The sequence below is a fragment of the Pimephales promelas genome, chromosome 23, assembly GCF_988280905.1.
Source record: "Pimephales promelas chromosome 23, fPimPro1.hap1.1, whole genome shotgun sequence".
NCBI classification, from domain to species: domain Eukaryota; kingdom Metazoa; phylum Chordata; class Actinopteri; order Cypriniformes; family Leuciscidae; genus Pimephales; species Pimephales promelas.
Genome location: NC_142791.1, coordinates 21,526,645 through 21,545,859, shown reverse-complemented (window position 1 = coordinate 21,545,859; position 19,215 = coordinate 21,526,645). Strand labels below are relative to the sequence as shown.

The 19,215-nt window shown below is 41.8% G+C and overlaps 1 protein-coding gene across 2 annotated transcripts in view; it reads left to right on the top strand.

The window, feature by feature from the left end:
• Positions 1 to 9,306: 9,306 nt before the first annotated feature.
• cabp1b (calcium binding protein 1b) overlaps positions 9,307 to 19,215 on the top strand; it is a 63,255-nt gene continuing 53,346 nt past the window's right edge. For both annotated transcript variants that reach the window (XM_039664375.2, XM_039664374.2), the window contains exon 1: positions 9,307 to 10,013. In XM_039664375.2, coding sequence (XP_039520309.1) covers positions 9,468 to 10,013 — 546 coding nt within the window. In that variant the 5' untranslated portion in view covers positions 9,307 to 9,467. The remainder of the gene's footprint in view (positions 10,014 to 19,215) is intronic.

Sequence of the window (19,215 nt, the reverse complement as noted above, 5' to 3'; positions counted from 1 at the left end):
ATATTGCACGCATGGTATTTTCAAAAATATTTTCAAAAACATTACCATTCAAAAATGTGTGGTCAGTAATTTTTTTACTTTTCTTTTATTCAGCAAGGATGCATTAAATTGATCAAAAGTGACAATAAAGGCAGGTTTTATAAAATATTTCTATTTAAAAAAAATGTTGTTCTTTTGAACCCTTAATCAAAGAATTCTAAAATGTAGCCTCTTTTGTTTGATTTTGACATAAACATTAAGTTTTGAACATTGATTAGACAGTTTTTTTTTTACAATCAATTTACTATTTTCAGAACCTTGATGTCATTTTTCAAAACCCTAGACACAAAATGGTTTTCATCACTTGCAACACATGCTGTCTAATGTTCAAAACATTGCATTGTGCATTCACATCTTTAAATAAATCTTGCACTTGCACAATCATTGTTTCAAAAAACAAATTTACTGTGAAATACCATTGAAACATAACAGATCACCCACACACAAGCAACCGACATTGTCATTGTTAGTGCAATCATTAATCATTAGTACAATCATTAAATATTGTAGAACAAAATAGGTGATACAGGTATCATTATGGTACTACATGTGCAGTAAATATACATCTCTGTAAAAGTACTGCAGACAAAGTGGAATCATTGAACAAAGTTTGTAATATATTGATGCAAAACACTACAGTACAATCACAACTTAGGTTTATTTTAATCGAAGCAAAAATAATCAGTGTTGTGCAAGTTACTTCCAAACTGTAATACATTAGGTATTACTTGTTACTGTTATTTAAAAGTAATTCATTACCTTACAATATTACTGTCCCAGAATTGTAATGCGTTACATTACTCATGTATTACTTTTGAGTTACTTTCACCAAAATAACTAAGTAGAACTTAACTTTTGGGCTGTAACGATATGCAATATGAAACGGAAATCGCGATTCGCCACATGACTCAGATCCACGAACCTAAAGAATCGCGACACACCTCTTCTAACTCCAGCGTTATTCTCCTTACCGTCCAGATCCAATGCTGCCTTATTTTTAAATTAGGCTATTAGTATTATTTGAAGTTAACATTATAAAATACGTAGACCTACACCACAAAACTAGTTGAGGATAAATTATTTAATTGGGGAAGTCCAGTATTATGGACATGACATTTGCAGTCAAAACTTGAAATAAAAATTCTTAGAAAATACATGTATTGAAAATAGGCTACTTCCTTAAAGGACTCCAGACATTAGACAAATATCAGTCTATGTTTTATTTTTAATATTAGGGAAAAGACACACATTCATGCGTGACAAAAAAATAGGAGGCAAAATACATTTTTTGTAATTCTGTTAATTACACTGCGCAAATCGGATGAGGAAGGGTTGGCTCTCCAGTCTCCATAGAACTTAAAATATTCATTTTATTTTAGTTTTCGTGTTCGCATTTATGAGGAAAAAACAATGTTACAGACGCGACCGCTCTGAACTGGCACTAAAAGACTGCTTTAAAACTTTCACATAGTCTGTTGCCTTTAAGAAGTAAAAGCAGACAATACACTGTAATACAAGCCTCACTGAACATGTAACGAGTAAAATATTACTGAAAATTGATTAGTAATGCCTCACACTACTGCGTTACAGCAAAAAGTAATATGTTACTGTAATGTATTACTTTTGTAATGCATTACTCCCAACACTGAAAATAATTAGCTATGAAATAGAAAAGAAAAGACAGTACTGTAAAACATCAAATGCGGTGTTCTTCAACTTGCTTGCTTGTACTGTTAGAAATAAAACAGGAGTGATTACTGTACTTCTACATTGTCATGAACTGTGTTATGAATTTGGCCACAGGTTTTCATCTGCATCACAATGGATGTTTTCATTAGCCAAGCATCTTGGAAAAACCCGAATCCAGGCCTGACACTGGTCTACTGTGATATCATTGAAGGTGTCATGCATGGCCTGGAGAAGAATGACTTGTTCATGAGGGAGCCTATCATGAACCTTCCATCTCCATGCGGAGAAAAATTCCTCAATCGGATTAAGGAAGGGAGAGTATGGGGTAAATACAGGGTGGTAAATTGAGCATGCCTGAAACCATGCTTGCACCACATGAGCATGATGGAACCTGACATTGTCCCAGACAGTGACATAGGTCACACCTTCAGCTCTACAAACCTGACCGAGCTCATCAAGAAAGGTGACAAGGAGAGCTGCATTATATGGTCCAATATGAGGTCTGCGTCCCACCACACCATCTTCTGATATAGCCGCACACATACTTGGATGGTTGCCCGCTGGCCAATGAAATTCCGGCCTCTCCTCCTTGTCTTGGCCAGATTACTGTAAAACCTGCCTCATCCAAATATATAAATTTGTGATGGTCGTCATCAGCATCCTGCTCCATCACCCTCTAAAAAAAATACATTTTGGAAAGAGATTTAGAGATTACTGTACAATGTAGAATTTTTGAAACTGAACTTACCTGAACATCCTCAGTCCTCATTTGTTTCGCTCTGTCTGCATTTCGAAAGACACATGGTATAGTTGTTTTAAAGATACCTGGCGCCTTTTCAGTATGCGTGCAATAGTCGGCAAACTTAATATGGATCCCACATTGTTGAACATGTCTTCATTGTCCAAGATATACTGGCAAATTTCTGTAAGGCGAGTATCATTTCTGGCCCAAACCAAATCAACCACAGCCTGCTCTTATTGGTCAGTTAGAATTTTGCCTCTGCCTCTACTATTTGGCCTGGTCACTTCTACAGGGAACATTAGAGTAAGAAGACACTTGGTCACATCACCTATTCTGTGATACACATTGGTATGCAGTCATTTGACAATTGAGAGTAGCATAATGTTTAGTGCATGCTGATAACTTACCGGTTCTCATTGCGGAAAGTTCTGATTATTGAGGCCACGGTTTGCCTTCTGAGGTTTGGTTGTATCATTGTAGCCACCTCAGTCATTGTCATGCCATGATTTATGACATGGTCTCAACTACAGTATTGCCCGAATTTCATTAAACACTCAATGCTGTTGCTGTCTTGGTCCGTGGCCTTGTCCTCTACCACGTTCCCCCACACCTCTCAAACGAGGCCCACTACCACCTCTCAGAAGGGGTGCCTGTCTTCTACACTGTAAAAAATAAAATCGTAAAAAAGGGTCAAATGACTGGCAGCAAAGGTCAAGAGCCCAACTAAAGCAAACACTGATCTCAATCATGGTGACATCAAAATTCTGTTAAAGTTTTTTGCACTTTATTTAAATTAACATATTTTACTTTAATTTAATGGTTTTTGTTTGGCAGCAATAGCTGCCAGTCATTTGACCCTTTTTTATGATTTTTTACAAAGACGGTATTTGATCATAATAATGCAGGAAATACCTGTGAAACAGTGTTTTTTCAATTTATTTAAATTTGAATATTTTACTTTTATTTTATGGTTTTTGTTAGGCACCTTTGCTGCCAGTCATTTGACCATTTTTTATGATTTCTTTTACAATGAAGGTATTTGATCATAATAATGCAGGAAATAATTTTAAATAACAAAATTTATGACGTTTTACTTTAATGTTACAGTTTTTTGAGCTGCCAGTCATGTAATCATTTAACTGTTTTGTTACCGTTTAATTACAGATTCTATTTGTAATTTTACATACATTTTATGTAAATTAAGAAAACAGAAAAATTCTGCATGAAAAATACAATCAATTTCTGTAAAAAAATGTGAATGACTGGAATTTGTCTTTAATGTAACAATACCAAAAAATATCAGCTGCATTTTTATTTTGCAGATATTATTTGAAATATTACAGTGTTTTGAGTACAATTTAAAATGAAAGAAAATGATTGTCAAAAAATCACAGTTATTTCCTGTGAAATTAGGATTTTTTACAGTCGTTCCCCACACCTCTCAAATGAGGCCCACGACCACCTCTCAGAAGGGGTGCCTGTCCTCTACCATTCCTTTGACCAACACGTCTTCCTCCCACTACAGCTTGACCTCCATTGTGACCTGGATCACCTGCTAGCTCCATGTTACATATCACTATGCTCTTGCAATTGGATCACAATCAACTTTTTATATATTCATTCCAAAATGTGCACTCAATCATCAGTAATGAGTTGGCAGAATTGGACAAGCAATTACAAGGGTCTGCATCTATCTATCTATCTATCTATCTATCTATCTATCTATCTATCTATCTATCTATCTATCTATCTATCTATCTATCTATCTATCTATCTATCTATCTATCTATCTATCTATCTATCTAGTTGTATGTGTATTGTATCCAAGCAATTGAAAAAAGGGTTAGATTTTTTTTAAAAAAATGTGCATTTTGATCATTGGTTGTGAGTTTTGTGTCTAGAGTTGTGAAAAAAATGTCAACATCAAGTTTCTGAAAATAGTAACAAAGTGATTGCAAAAAAATGCAATAGGAAATGTTGCCAAATCAGCATATTAGAATGATTTCTGTAGGATCATGTGACTGGAGGAATACAGTTTTTCTCAGTCGCTTTGGTGCATTTCTCACATCACTATTTACATTTGCACAACAGGTAATGCAGTTCTCAAAACAATTAGTACAAACTGCAAAACTTAGTTGATAACCTGCAAAAGTGTGTCACTTGCTCAAAATGGATAACTCATTCCTCAAAAGCAAGTATTCATGTCACTGAAAGTGTCAGTGTCGTCAAGATGAAAAGTCCTAACACCAGTGTTTATGAACAAGATGGCTTTGTCATGTTTCGTTATGACAGTTTACTCTGTAAGTGTTTGCCAATAAAAAAAAGTCAGATCTTGGTGACACTACCTGAAAATGCTCAAGACAGTCATATAAACTATTTGCACAGCTATTTGAAAACTACAGTAAAGTTTCACATTAATGTATTTAGTGAGGTACAGTAATTGTGTACAAGACACTGAATATGTATGTTTCACATTTTTACTGCATGGTCTTTGCAATTCTAATTTGTTCAGAGCATTGTGCAAAAGAAAAAAAATACACCCTTATTTACAACAAACATACGTAAGGATAAATTACATTTTAAAATGATGCCTATTTACAGTAAATAGAAAACGGTTATTTTACGTAAATTGTAATACTGTAATAATTCACTATAACTGTATGTGGTTTTCCTGTATTTTTGATAAGTAAATGCAGACTTAAGAGAATTCTTTCAAAAAAAATGTTAACAAAAATGTACAGACCCTGAAAAATTCAAACAGTAACTGTTGCAAAGAGTTGCAACGTGAAATTTGAGGTATTGTCAAGCTCCAGCACAAATGTTGCAGTTTTGTACTGTTTGAACCCAAAGTTCAATGGTTAATGATTTGTTCAAATCCTCTTGCAAACACCACTGATTAAAGTACGCTAATATTGTCACGGTACAAACAGGAAGGGAGAACTCAAATGCAAAAACAAGGAGGATTTATTAACAAAAAGAAAACCAAAACACAAAGCAAAAACCCACGAGGGGGAAAACACAATAAATGAACATGAAACAAACACTGACTCTGAACATGAAGATATCCACAAAGACCTGGGAAGACATGACAACGAACCGACAAAGACTGCAAACAAGAGGAGACTTAAATAGGGAACAAATCAAGAGGGAACAGGTGGGAGAACTCAAACACTAATCAGGTAACGAGGGGGAGGATCAAACAATGAAAGGAGCACATGGCTCAACATAACAAAACCACCCATGTGCTAACACGATAGGACAGACACGTCACACTACCCCCCCTCAACGGAGCGGCTACCAGACGCTCCATCAGACTGGACGGGAGGGACAGACCAGGGCGGGACGGGAGGGACAGACTAGGGCGGGACGGGCGGAACGGACCAGGGCGGGGCGGGAGTGACAGAGACATCAGGCGACCGGGGCGAAACAGAAAGTCCATAGGGCAGTGAGGGAGAAACACAGAGTTCATTGGGCAGTGAAGGAAAAACACAGAGTCCATCGGGTGGCCAGGGCGGAGCAGAGCCCTCGGGCGGCCAGGGCGGAGCAGACCCTCCGGGTGGCCAGAGCGGTGCAGACCCCTCGGGTGGCCAGGGCAGTGAAGATCCCTCGGGTGGCCAGGGCGGTGAAGACCCCTCGGGTGGCCAGGGCGGTGAAGACCCCTCAGGCGGCCAGGGCGGAGCAGATCTTTCAGGTGGCCAGGGCGGTGAAAACCCCTCAGGCGGCCAGGATGGAGCAGATCTTTCAGGTGGCCAGGGCGGTAAAAACTCCTCGGGTGGCCAGGGCGGTGAGGACCCCTCGGGCGGCCAGGGCGGAGCAGATCCCTCAGGACCAGACACCGGCTCAGGAACAGGCGCTGGCTCTGCCTCCGGCTTGGGAACAGGCGCCGGCTCAGGAACTGACACTAAAACAGACACAGTCACAAGAAAACACAAACAAAAACGCTGGGTCCTGAACCAATATGAGCTCCGGCTCAGGCATCGGCTCAGAGACAGGCATCGGCTCAGGGACAGGCACCGGCTCAGGGACAGGCTCAGGGAAGGGCTCAGGGACGGGCTCAGGGACAGGCACCGGCTCAGGCATAGGTCTCTCCAACGTCTTAATCAGATGCTCCAGATAGTCCCAGCTCAGGGATACAGACGGGACCTGATCAGTCTTTCGTCGGGCAGACGGGACGTGAACCGTTTCTCGCTGGGCAGACGGGACGTGAACAGAGTCTCGCTGGGCAGACGGGACATGAACTGTCTTTCGCTGGGCAGACGGGACGTGAACAATCTCTCTCTGGACAGACGGGACGTGAACAGTCTCTTGCAAGGCAGACGGGACGTGAACAGTCTCTCGCCTAGCAGACGGGACGCGGGCAGTCTCTCGCTGGGCAGACGGGACGCGGGCAGTCTCTCGCTGGGCAGACGGGACGCGGGCAGTCTCTCGCTGGGCAGACGGGACGTGGGGAAGCGGGCAGTCTCTCGCTGGGCAGACGGGACGCGGGCAGTCTCTCGCTCGGCAAACGGGACGTGAACAGTCTCTCGCTGGGCAGACGGGACTAGAACAGTCTCTCGCTGGGCAGCCGGGCATTTCCTCCTTCTCTGTCCATGACGGCGCGAAGCTGGTCCAGAACTGCCCTCCACCGATCCAGGATCGAAGGGGGGCCAGGATGGAGGGTGATGTTGACCCTCCTCTCGACCACCTCCTCCTCCTTTACAACCTCCTCGGGTCCCATGAAAAATTACCTGGCGGGTCCCCCGAAAATCTCTCCTGTGACCTCCACGGGTCTCAGAAACCCTGGCCAAGTGCTCCGACTCCTCCCTTTGATGAGCCATCAAAGCGAGAGCCTGGAAAATGTTCATTCTTCCAGACTCCTTACAGGGCAGAGTCCTTCCGTCACCGCTGGAAGGAGAAAATTGGGTAGATCCAAATGTGAAAGTGATGTAATCCGGGCAATCCAAGTCATCGTCGTCCATATAAGTGTCCCCCATATTCCTCCAGCCAAAACCCTCCATGCTGCTGAGTTCTCAAATGGTCGGTTCGTTCTGTCACGGTACAAACAGGAAGGGAGAACTCAAATGCAAAAACAAGGAGGATTTATTAACAAAAAGAAAACCAAAACACAAAGCAAAAACCCACGAGGGGGAAAACACAATAAATGAACATGAAACAAACACTGACTCTGAACATCAGGATATCCACAAAGAACTGGGAAGACATATGACAACGAACCGAAAAGACTGCAAACAAGAGGAGACTTAAATAGGGAACAAATCAAGAGGGAACAGGTGGGAGAACTCAAACACTAATCAGGTAACGAGGGGGAGGACCAAACAATGACAGGAGCACATGGCTCAACATAACAAAACCACCCATGTGCTAACACGATAGGACAGACACGTGACAAATATGAAACTATAGTCTGTTTTTATTTTTTTAGGAGTGTGAGATGAAAACACATCTTGTTGTTTTCCTCTTTTGCTCCCTTGAATGCAAATGGGCCAGATTGAACCCTGGGGCTTTAGTGTCCCCTGCTGCAGAGAGAGAGAGAGAGAGAGAGAGATAGAGAGAGAGAGAGAGAGAGAGAGAGAGAGAGAGAGAGCATCTCTTTAAAGAAACTAAAAATTTATCATTTTTGCTGAATGAAAAGTTGAACACCACTCACGCGAGAAAAGTCAGTATGTAGGCTATTCCAAGAGTTACAGTGAGACGAGGGGAGTCTATGTCCATCAAAAAGGAAGGAGAAAGTAATGCGGGGCAAGAGATAGTGAGATGAAGCGAAAGATGCCATCTTTCCCTGGAGCGAGTAAGAGGGAGACACAGATGTCAGTGAACACAAAGTCCCAGGAGACTGTGTGGGGCAGAAGCGGCACTTTCCAACATCTCACACACTGTTTTTACACACACACACACACACACGCACGCACACACACACACACAGTGGAAAGAAGCTTTTTTACTGCTTTAATTGGGTCCATATAGTGACATAATGCGCATAAGTGCTTAAACACCCAGTGGAGCTGCTCCGAGACTGAAGGAATGCAAGCAATCCTATGAAGCAACCAGATGGGACCTTACAACGGTCCTGTTTAAACCGGAAACATCTCGACTGCTTTTAGCCAATCTGTATCCATTCTGTAGGCTAGCTCGCACAAAATGTCTTACATCTGCTCTGAGAAAAGTCATTAAATGTGAAAGAAGTTTTGAAAGATGTCACTGCTCTTCTATAAAGATGATACGGCCATCTTACAGTAGTTTGACTGTGACGTCCATCATTCAAAAATAACTCGCTGTCCTTCAGAAACAGGCATTATAAGCAGTTCTGCATCAGTTGCAAAGATTTCAAAGGAGCGACATGTTTTGACACATGAATATATGGCTCAAAGTCAGCATCCAGAATGCGACTGACGTTTGCAATTTAAGCAGTGAATAGATTTCTCTGACACTCTAGCTAAATCGTTTTACTGTATCAGAACCTTGATTTTTTGAATTTCAGATATTTAACGAACTATTGTTCTTCTTATAAAAAATACAGGTGAAAATGTTACTATTTTTGTAGTCAAGCCATGAAATATTTACAGATGTAAAGAAAACTGCTTGCAAAGCTTGAATAAAACGTTGGAATACTCTCATCATTTTTTATTAACCTAATGTCATGGTTTTCATTTCACCTGCGCAACAGTCACGTCACACAATTATTAATATTTCGACAGTCTTTTATTCTTCAATGACATCGCAGTTTGACGTAACTTTCATCCTGAAAGAGAGAGAGAGAGAGAGCGCGCGAGAGAGATGCACGTGCTGTATTTTTGTGGTAGCGCGCGCTCAATGGGGTCACGAGGGACCAACAAAACTCTGCTCGAGCGACCTGTGTGATGCTCTCGTGCTCTATAAAGTCATTGACTGTGCTTTCACCGGTGAGACTCCCACCCAACCAACGACACGTTTAGATATCCATGCTTTTGCTGCTACATCTGACTGAACTGTAGAACTTCACGAGTTTGTGGGTGTCAAAATGAGCTCCTCGCTTCCAAAAAGCGAATCCACCACTTCCCTCATCAAAACGAACCGGAGAGTCCGCACGGATCCCGCGAGTCACCGCAACGGTCACCGGCACACGGGAGGCGGCGGGGGGGAATCGTGTTGGACCGAAGAGTGCGATGCCACCGCCCGCAGACCCCTGTGCCAACCGAAACTCGGACGAAAAGGGGAGAAGATCCAGAATCACCGCGGCCAGGATGGATATCAGGAGGATGGACTGGAACACTGCAAACCGTCACGGTACCACCAGCACACCATTGACCCCCCGGTCCAACTCCACGGGAATTCCCGCACCAGCCGGACGCCTTCGCCGACTCTTTCCCAATCCAAGCGCTCGGAGGAAGCCGCGCTGTTCTTTGAAACGAAGGGCAAGCATCGGACGGGCTCGAATCAAAGCCTCACCTCTAGTCCACCTCCAGCACTTCAGCACAGCAGCACGCGCGTCCCCGGGAGAGCTGGCGCGTACAGCGGCGCGCTTGATGCAGACCTCCATCCCATAGTCAAATCAGTCTTTGGACAGGTAGGGTGACAACTACGATACCACTAAATATAAATAAGTTATGTAGCTGATTCTTGTATCTAAGGTGACTTACAAGTAGTACATTTAAAACTACTCAATAACATGGCAACTTGACAAATTAATTTCAACATCAAAAAGTGAATGATTCAAAATGAGGAACAATGTTTTAAATAGTTCTATATATTAGGCTATGTGTTTCATCACATGGTCCATAACCTTCATATATTTACGAATATATTTACGAATAAAGCTTTAGGTTTAAATGTAGACATATGGAAAAGTTGATACATTGCCATGTATATAGGCTATGTCATATATCATTCTATTAATATGAGGTAATTAAATCTCTAGGCATATTTACAAAGAAATATTAACAATATATTTTTTTAAGTATTTTATTATGTCTGCAGAATGCTAACAATCAATTTGTCAACTGCGAATCAACATCACAATACATTACTAAACATTACCACAAAATCAATAACAGCAGTGTAAATCAAAATGTCAAACCATAATTATTGTTTATGCCTTTGTGCATGCTGGGAAGGCAGTGAATAAAACTGAACCATGAATGCTGGATTCACTCAATAATCTCTTCATTAGTAATTGTTGTTCAAACATAATGATTATTCATTCATACATTTAAAAAGCATTCATAGAAAAACTGTAGATTTTATTCCAATCATGGTTATATTACGTTAACTCAAATTTAGTAAAAATAAATTAATATAATTTAAATTGAAATTATAATAAAACTCAACAGGTGGTCAGTGGATTACACGCAGTTTAAAAGTAACCACTTTTCTGCATTCCAGCTTTAAAGTTTTTGTCTCAGACATTTACCGGTGAAAAGATAAAACAAAAATGTCACTTTAGATGAAAGTGTCAGCTAAATAACTGTCATTAATGAATGCTCTTCCTTATAACATAATGCTGCCCATCTGAATTATGGATTATGACTTCATTGTGCATCACAGTGCCTCATAGAAGATGTTCTGAATGCGTAACTGGAGTGCATGCATGCGTCTTTGGGGATATGATCTCTCTATGATCAGATAATGATAAAACTAAATTATGTATGAGGATTTGCAGATTAAAGTGAAACAGAAGTCTCAGAGATGTCAGTTTGAATTTAGTTCAAATGGTGGTCAATCTTAAAGGACTAATGGATAAATAATATGCATATTATTCGGTGCTGCTGTTGTAGAAATTGTAACCGCATGGTTGAAAGTGCATATATGGTGTAACCTGAGGATATTTTTTTAATCTATTGATGTTATTGGAGATCCTTTGAGGAACTTCCAGTAAAACCCTTTATGATTTTTAAGAGTAGGCCTATAGAACTTATTATGACTTTTTTTGATATACACTCTCATGATGCAATACACTTGAAGAAAGAAAAGACAATAACAAAAAAAAAAAAAAAACAGAAATTGTGCTGGTAATTTTCTGCCAGCACATGATTATGGACATTTCCATTAACCTTAAAACAAAGCTCAAAATGAGTGAAAAATCAATACAATAATTTCCTTCATATTAACACAGTACATTGGACCTATATTTAAGGACTTTTTTAGAGTGTGTGTTACAGCTGGACCTGTATCAATGACATGTTCATGGATGATCATTCTCATACTCACTGTAAGTCCATGCCGCTTTCTCCTGCTACTTTCTACCTCTGAAGGACAATAACTAAACATCCGTCTAATGTGCCACATAAATAACACCCTATTTCAGGTTAAAGCAGAATGGCACTTGAAAACGGAAATGGAACAACAAAACAAACAAATTAACACCCCTCGCATAGCTGGGTGGTGGTCACAAGACAACTGTGAAGGTATGGAGCCCCTAGGGACATGGGGTTTCTGTTGTCACACAACTCTTAGAGTGTTTGTCATGGTAATGGATATGACAATGTTGATATGTTTGGTTTTGGCAGAATAAATGATGCTGTTGTTTATTGCTGCTGCAGAACAAGTACAGGACGTACACGACACACTGCTGTATATAGCATACATGAATTACCCGAAATCTAGCAAATCTAAACAGGTGAAGCTGGGGAAGGTGGAGGGTTTCTGAAAGCCTACTGCAACTGCTACAGCAAATACTGATCAAGTATTTGAAGGCTGAACAGCGAGCTCATTGGCTACTGATACAGCAACCAATCAGCTGTCCCTATAGAGATTGATGTGTTTGCAAGCAGATTGAGTTAAGGACCTATATCAGCATGTGTCAGAGTTTCATGAACTTTGCATTCCAGTGCTTTTGGAAACAGAAATGGTTTGCGAGAGAATGTAAAGTCTCTCTGGGAACATGATAATTATGTGAGAGAACACAATGGCATTGAAAGATACTTATCCACCCATTTCATATTTTTGTCCCCTTGGGCTCCATATAAAGTACAAAATAATAGAAAGACAATCGAAAGTTGTAGCTTTCAACTTTTTAAAAAAAATAACAATGTTTTACAAACCTTGTTCTGGCTGAAACAATTTTACTTTGTATAACTCATTTATACCATTTTTAGCTTTAAGGACATTCCAAAATAGTTGTTTTGTCAAATTTAGATGACATTTTGAGATATTTCTGCCTCCAATTTACAATAAATATAAAACACTTACAAACTAATATACCTTTTATATTTGTGAGGATGCAATGTTTTTTTATATTAAGATAATTCAGCCTGTTCTCACGTAAATGCGTCTCTATAACACGCATCGTGTATTATCTTGTAATTTATACGCGAAAATGAGTTTTTACGTGCATATGAGATGCAGTTTTTCACATGCATTTGATACGCAGTTCATTTGCGTGTAATACACACGCACCCCATACTACTAATTCTACCCAAACGCATAATACACATGCACAACACACCTAAACCTACCCTAACCAACCAATGCGTATCATATGCACGTGAAAACTCACTTTAGCGTATAAATTACACGACAATACACATGCTATAAAGACGAATTTAGTGTGATCGGGTTGGAATGGATAATTATATTTACTACAACTAAACATATAGTAACCCTCAAACAAACCTGTTAGATTTAAAGCAAAACATGATTTCAAACAGTTGTAGCACTTCAAATGTGAATTTGTTGAATTTTTTTGTGAAGAGAAGAGGGCAGTTTATAAAAGCCCATTCGTGTCATTATAATCAGTGCAATTTTGAATATGTGTTTGATCAATCAGTATACAGGTACCAGTCACAACAGAAATCACATAGTTACCACAAAGCCTTTTTTGTGAACTACATATCCGTCACAATAAGCCTATTCTGACACCAAGCTTTTCAGTCGGAAACTCAAGACTCCGTATTGCCAGCAACCAGGCTGAGTGGGTCCTAGTTTTGACACTTTTGCTCGGTTTCAAGGACCTCCCAGGCATCATTAGTCTTTGGCTTGTAAATGTCACACAGTCATTTTGTCATAACCCTTCAGTGTAAGACCTGTTCAAAAGTTAAAAAGCATGCATATTTCTTGAGAGAACATTCAGCCAAGACTGACGTACATCGTGCATCTGTGAACGGAAATGCTGCTGTATTTATAGCGCCGTCCTGTCTATTTTTCTCCTCATAGTGGATTGATATTCCTCAAATGCCATGTTTCATATTTCCTTATGTAACATCAAGGCCTGCATACAATCCCTACAGAAATCATTCTCCGCCAGTAGGTGCTAAATATAGCAGCTGAAGACCTGATTAGAGAGGAGAGGGAAAAGCTGTCTTTTGTGCTGGAGTGAAAAAATTCAAATCCATTAACTACCTGACACGTGGGGTTTGAAACCGTGAAAATGAAGAGAGGATTCGAGCGTATCATCGCCCTGCCTAGACTGGTCTAATGTAAATGACAGAATAGGATGTCACAACTGTTTGCGCATTAGTTTTAAAATGATCATCCGTTTTTAACTTGATTGATAAGTGTGTGATTTTAAATCTAAAATCAGCCAGTATTTAAAATATGCAAGTAGCGTGTTACGTATATGTACTCCAAAGGTTTGATGTTCAATTTAGATTCATATCTACAGAAAGAATGTATTGGTGTGAGGGAGGGACAGCCTGTCACTCACATGACATCACAGCAATAGCAAACCACAACCATCCAATCAGTTCCCAGCGGACAAAATCAAGCCCTGTCCTACAATTTTTCTTGTTTGAGAAGCCTTTTCACTTATATACGTACATCACGATAGGGAAGAAAAGACTATTGCATCCTCTGTTTCATGCCGACTTTACTAAACCACCTGATTAAAGTTTCTACACTTCTGTGAGAAGGTGAGAACTGATAGCACCCATAATGCATGAGCAGTCTCTCAGAATTATTTAGACAGTAAAGGGGCAGTCGAAAATAAAAAAAAAGGTTAATAGAATAGAGATTTGTAAAGCACAGCTCATAAAGAATCACTTGCAAACCAAGCAGCTTTCTGTTGTTCAATCCAGCGAATTCACATGGCCAACTTGCTTAGGGAACTTTTTAGGCCTCAAGTTCCAGATCGCGTAGAAATTCCAGATCGCGTAGATTCCTATAAGGTATGGAATGCCAAAGCCGACTTAATTAAAAATAAATAAATACATAAATAAATATACGAAGAAATGTAAAAAAGCAAAAATACATAAATAAATACATAAATAAATATATGAAGAAATGTAAAAAAGCAAAAATAAATAAATAAATATATAAATATACAAAGAAATGTAAAAAAGTACAAATAAATGAGTATTTATTATTTTATTTCCTTATTTATTTATTTATTTATTTTATTTTTGTTTTGCTTTTTTCATTTACGTATTTATTTATTTTTATTTAAGTCAGCTTTGGCATTCCGTAATAAGAATGACTAGATTTCGCCCACAAAATTTTAACGAGAAACAGTCAGTTTGACTGGACCTTTTCACTATGCTACAATACATTAAAAAATAAGTATGCTAACTAAAAAATTATACAAATTAGTATTATTGTTATTACTGCAACTCAAAAGATTGAAGAAATATGAATTGATTAATATAACGGGGAGCGCTTTATGAACATTCTGTGACGCGCGAAGAGTGCGCGCTCGTGAGCGGGCACGTGATTTACACACATAAAAATACGTACAACTTTTTTTACTTCGTCATTTTCTTTGCTTTATTGGCGGTAGTCGAGTGTTCCCCTTTGTGTTTGGCGGGGTTCGCCGGGTTCCGCAGGAAGTTAGAGAAAATAGAGGAGTCAAAGGTTATATGACGCCATAGACGGGCGACGAAACGGAAATAAAGAAACGTCCCGTGTCTTCGAATTAAACTATAAATTTCTCCGTATTTTAAAGTTGGTGGAAACTGTCGGGATAATGTAAGTACACATCTAATAGAAATATATAACATAGATACTGTTATTTTTGCTATTTTTAAAGCAGAAAAAATACATATTGTGGCTTTAAGTTATGTATTAAACAGTATTAATATTACTCTTAATATAACATTATGTTTATGTTATGTTTAATATTAACATAACTTGAATATAATTGACAGCTTTACCTTTAATATTGTTGAATTTTTATGATTACATTTTTGTCAGATTTTTTTGATATAACTTAATGAATCGTATATTTATATTCTTGAAAATGGTATGTGTGACGATCAGCAGCCGTGGTGCCCTCGAGAGCCACTAGAGGGCATCCTCTCCCCAAGTTTGTTTCCCCATGGACTCTTTGTGTTTCATTATGTTCAGCTGTGTTTCATTATTGGTTAATTGAGTTCCTTATTTAAGCCTGAGTTTTCCCTGTGTCCCTTGCGAAGTCTTGTTACCCTGTAAGCGTACAATTCCGAGCGTTATTCCCTGTTCTGTGTCTCCGTGTTTCCCTGGACTCTTGACCCTTGCCTGTTTCCTGGACTGCTCTCGAACCTGTGCTGCCTGCCTCGACCATTGCCTGTTTAGACCACGAGTTTCTGGATTGCCCCTTTGATTAAGTGTTTGCCTGTGTTCATGTCAGCTTGCTTTAATAAAGTGCTGCACATGGATCCGACCGTCTCTGTCCGTACGTTACAGAAGACTTCGCCAAACGAGGATCCAGCAGACTTTCTGCATCTATCCGCCGTGGTCAAGACCCGCTCTTCAATGCTAGCCTCTCATAGTTCTCAGCTGGCGAGACTAACTTCTCTCCTCGAGGAACTAGCTAGCTCCGTGCAATCATGGTCTCCGCAGAGCTCAAGCACAGCGGCTAATCAAGCCCAAACCCCCGCTGCACCTGTTCCACCGCAACCCAGTGTGAGTACCGCATGCAGTAATTCCAGTACGCCGTTTCCCGAGAAGTTTAATGGCTCACCTGAAGCGTGTGAAGGATTTCTGCAGCAGTGCAGCTGGTACATGAGTCATCAGCCCCAGTTATACGCCTCGGATATCGACCGCGTTTCTTTCATCTGCTCACTGTTAACTGGAAAGGCTCTGGAGTGGGCAGGCACGTTTTGGGAACCAGGTCGGATGTCGTTTCCTCCTTTCGACGTGTTTACCGCCCTGTTCAGAAAGGCTTTTGAACTCCCCGCAGAAAAGGAGGGTCTCGAGGAACTGCTCTTTTCCCTGCGCCGGGGAGTTTCGTATGCGGCGGATTTCTCTCACTCACTCCGCACGCAGCATAAGCCTCAGCTCGCTAAACTGTTTGATCCTCCCTTAAGGACCGTCAGAGGAGCTTCTAAGCATATCGTTCCTGCCAAAACCACTCATGTCGGACCCCTCGAGCCCGTATCCCGCACTGGCCCTGTTAAAAGTGCTGTTCCTAAGACAGCGGAGGTGTCGCGGGTCGAACCGGAGTTTGAGCGCGTGCCAGCCGACTCGAGTGAGTCAAGTGCCGAGCTGAGTGAATCAAGTGAGTCAAATAGCGAGCTGAGTGAATCGAGTGCCGAGTCAAGTGAGTCAAGTGCTGAGCCGAGTGAATCAAGTGTGTCCAGTGTTGAATTTAGTCTGTCCAGTGAGTCTTCAGTTCAAGTATTTGAATCTCCTCTTCAAGTGAGCGCTGCATCTCCTCTTCAAGTGAGCGCTGCATCTCCTCTTCAAGTGAGCGCTGCATCTCCTCTTCAAGTGAGCGCTGCATCTCCTCTTCAAGTGAGCGCTGCATCTCCTCTTCAAGTGAGCGCTGCATCTCCTCTTCAAGTGAGCGCTGCATCTCCTCTTCAAGTGAGCGCTGCATCTCCTCTTCAAGTGAGCGCTGAATCTCCTCTTCAAGTGAGCGCTGCATCTCCTCTTCAAGTGAGCGCTGCATCTCCAGTTCAAGTGAGTGAGTTGTCCAGCCAAGCGAGTGTGTCTAGCCCTGTGACGCGCCGCCGCAGGAGGAGAAGGAGGACTCGTTTGGTTCGCCAGGCCCCGGTGAGCGTGCCCAGACTCCTCGCCCTGCCGGCCCCGCCGCTGCGCCTCGCCCTGCCGGCCCCGCCTCTGCGCCTCGCCCTGCCGGCCCCGCCTCTGCGCCTCGCCCTGCCGGCCCCGCCTCTGCGCCTCGCCCTGCCGGCCCCGCCTCTGCGCCTCGCCCTGCCGGCCCCGCCTCTGCGCCTCGCTCTGCCGGCCCCGCCTCTGCGCCTCGCTCTGCCGGCCCCGCCTCTGCGCCTCGCTCTGCCGGCCCCGCCTCTGCGCCTCGCTCTGCCTGCCCCGCTTCTGCGCCTCGCTCTGCCGGCCCCGCCTCTGCGCCTCGCTCTGCCGGCCCCGCCTCTGCGCCTCGCTCTGCCTGCACCCTTCAAGCTCCGGGAGGCCTTTCCTGTACCCGTTCACCACCCAGAGGTTCCTCCTGGGAATTTCCCCAAGTATTTTTTGGGGGGGGGGGCAGTAGGTACTCTGTGGGGGCCATGGAGGTGATCCTGACATGGACCTCTGAGTCCGTGAGGGCCATGGAGGCGAGGCTGTCATGGACCTCGCCTGTGTCTGCTCCGCCCTGGCCGCCATCACGTCCTGCTCCTTCCTGGTCACCCACGCTCCACGGCCCCAGGCCTCTCCATGTGCCTGGCCTCCTGCCTCTCCATGGGCCTGGCCCTCCATCCCAGCCCCCGTTGACCTCCCCCCGGAGCTCTTAGGAGCGTCTGGAAGCCGCTCCTTAGAGGGGGGGTTATGTGACGATCAGCAGCCGTGGTGCCCTCGAGAGCCACTAGAGGGCATCCTCTCCCCATGTTTGTTTCCCCATGGACTCTTTGTGTTTCATTATGTTCAGCTGTGTTTCATTATTGGTTATTGAGTTCCTTATTTAAGCCTGAGTTTTCCCTGTGTCCCTTGCGAAGTCTTGTTACCCTGTAAGCGTACAATTCCGAGCGTTATTCCCTGTTCTGTGTCTCCGTGTTTCCCTGGACTCTTGACCCTTGCCTGTTTCCTGGACTGCTCTCGAACCTGTGCTGCCTGCCTCGACCATTGCCTGTTTAGACCACGAGTTTCTGGATTGCCCCTTTGATTAAGTGTTTGCCTGTGTTCATGTCAGCTTGCTTTAATAAAGTGCTGCACATGGATCCGACCGTCTCTGTCCGTACGTTACAGTATGAGAAAACAGGTTTATGGCTGATATTTTCTGCTATGTTCATGTGTAGAAAACTACGGGCTCTATAAAATATTCAATTTTTTATTTTTTTATTTTTTTGAAAATATAACAAAATTATAACAAATGTGTGCCCTCACTGATTGCCTTGTAATACTGGGAAATGTGCGAATATAACACCTGTACTTGCATCCCTTCATCGGCTTAAGTTTAGGATTAAGTATAAGATGTTATTATGCACCAAGTTACATTAGTGAACTTCTTCAGGAACATATCGTCTAGGCCTTTAAGATCTGTACAACGATTTCAGCTAACCATTCCTAAGTCTCGACTAAAATCAAAAGGAGACTGCCTTCTCTTTTGCAGCTCCTTGTTTATGGAACAGTTTACCCCTCCATGTTAGATCTTGTGCCACCCTTGATGCATTTAAATTTCATCTAAAGACTCATCTCTTTTCTCTTACATTTGATCGTAATACATTTTTGTTATTGTTTTATACTTTGTTTTATAATTGTATGTGTTGGGCTGTATGTAAAGCGCGTTTGATTGATTGATTGATACCTTAAAGGGACTATGTGTAAGAATTGTTGCCATCTAGCGGTGAAAATGTATTCTGCATTCAAACTAGTGTTAATTTTACCAGCCATTTTTAAATTTAGTTTTAGTTTTAGTCCAGTTTCAGCATCGCTTGTTAGTTTTTATCACATTTAGTCGACATCAT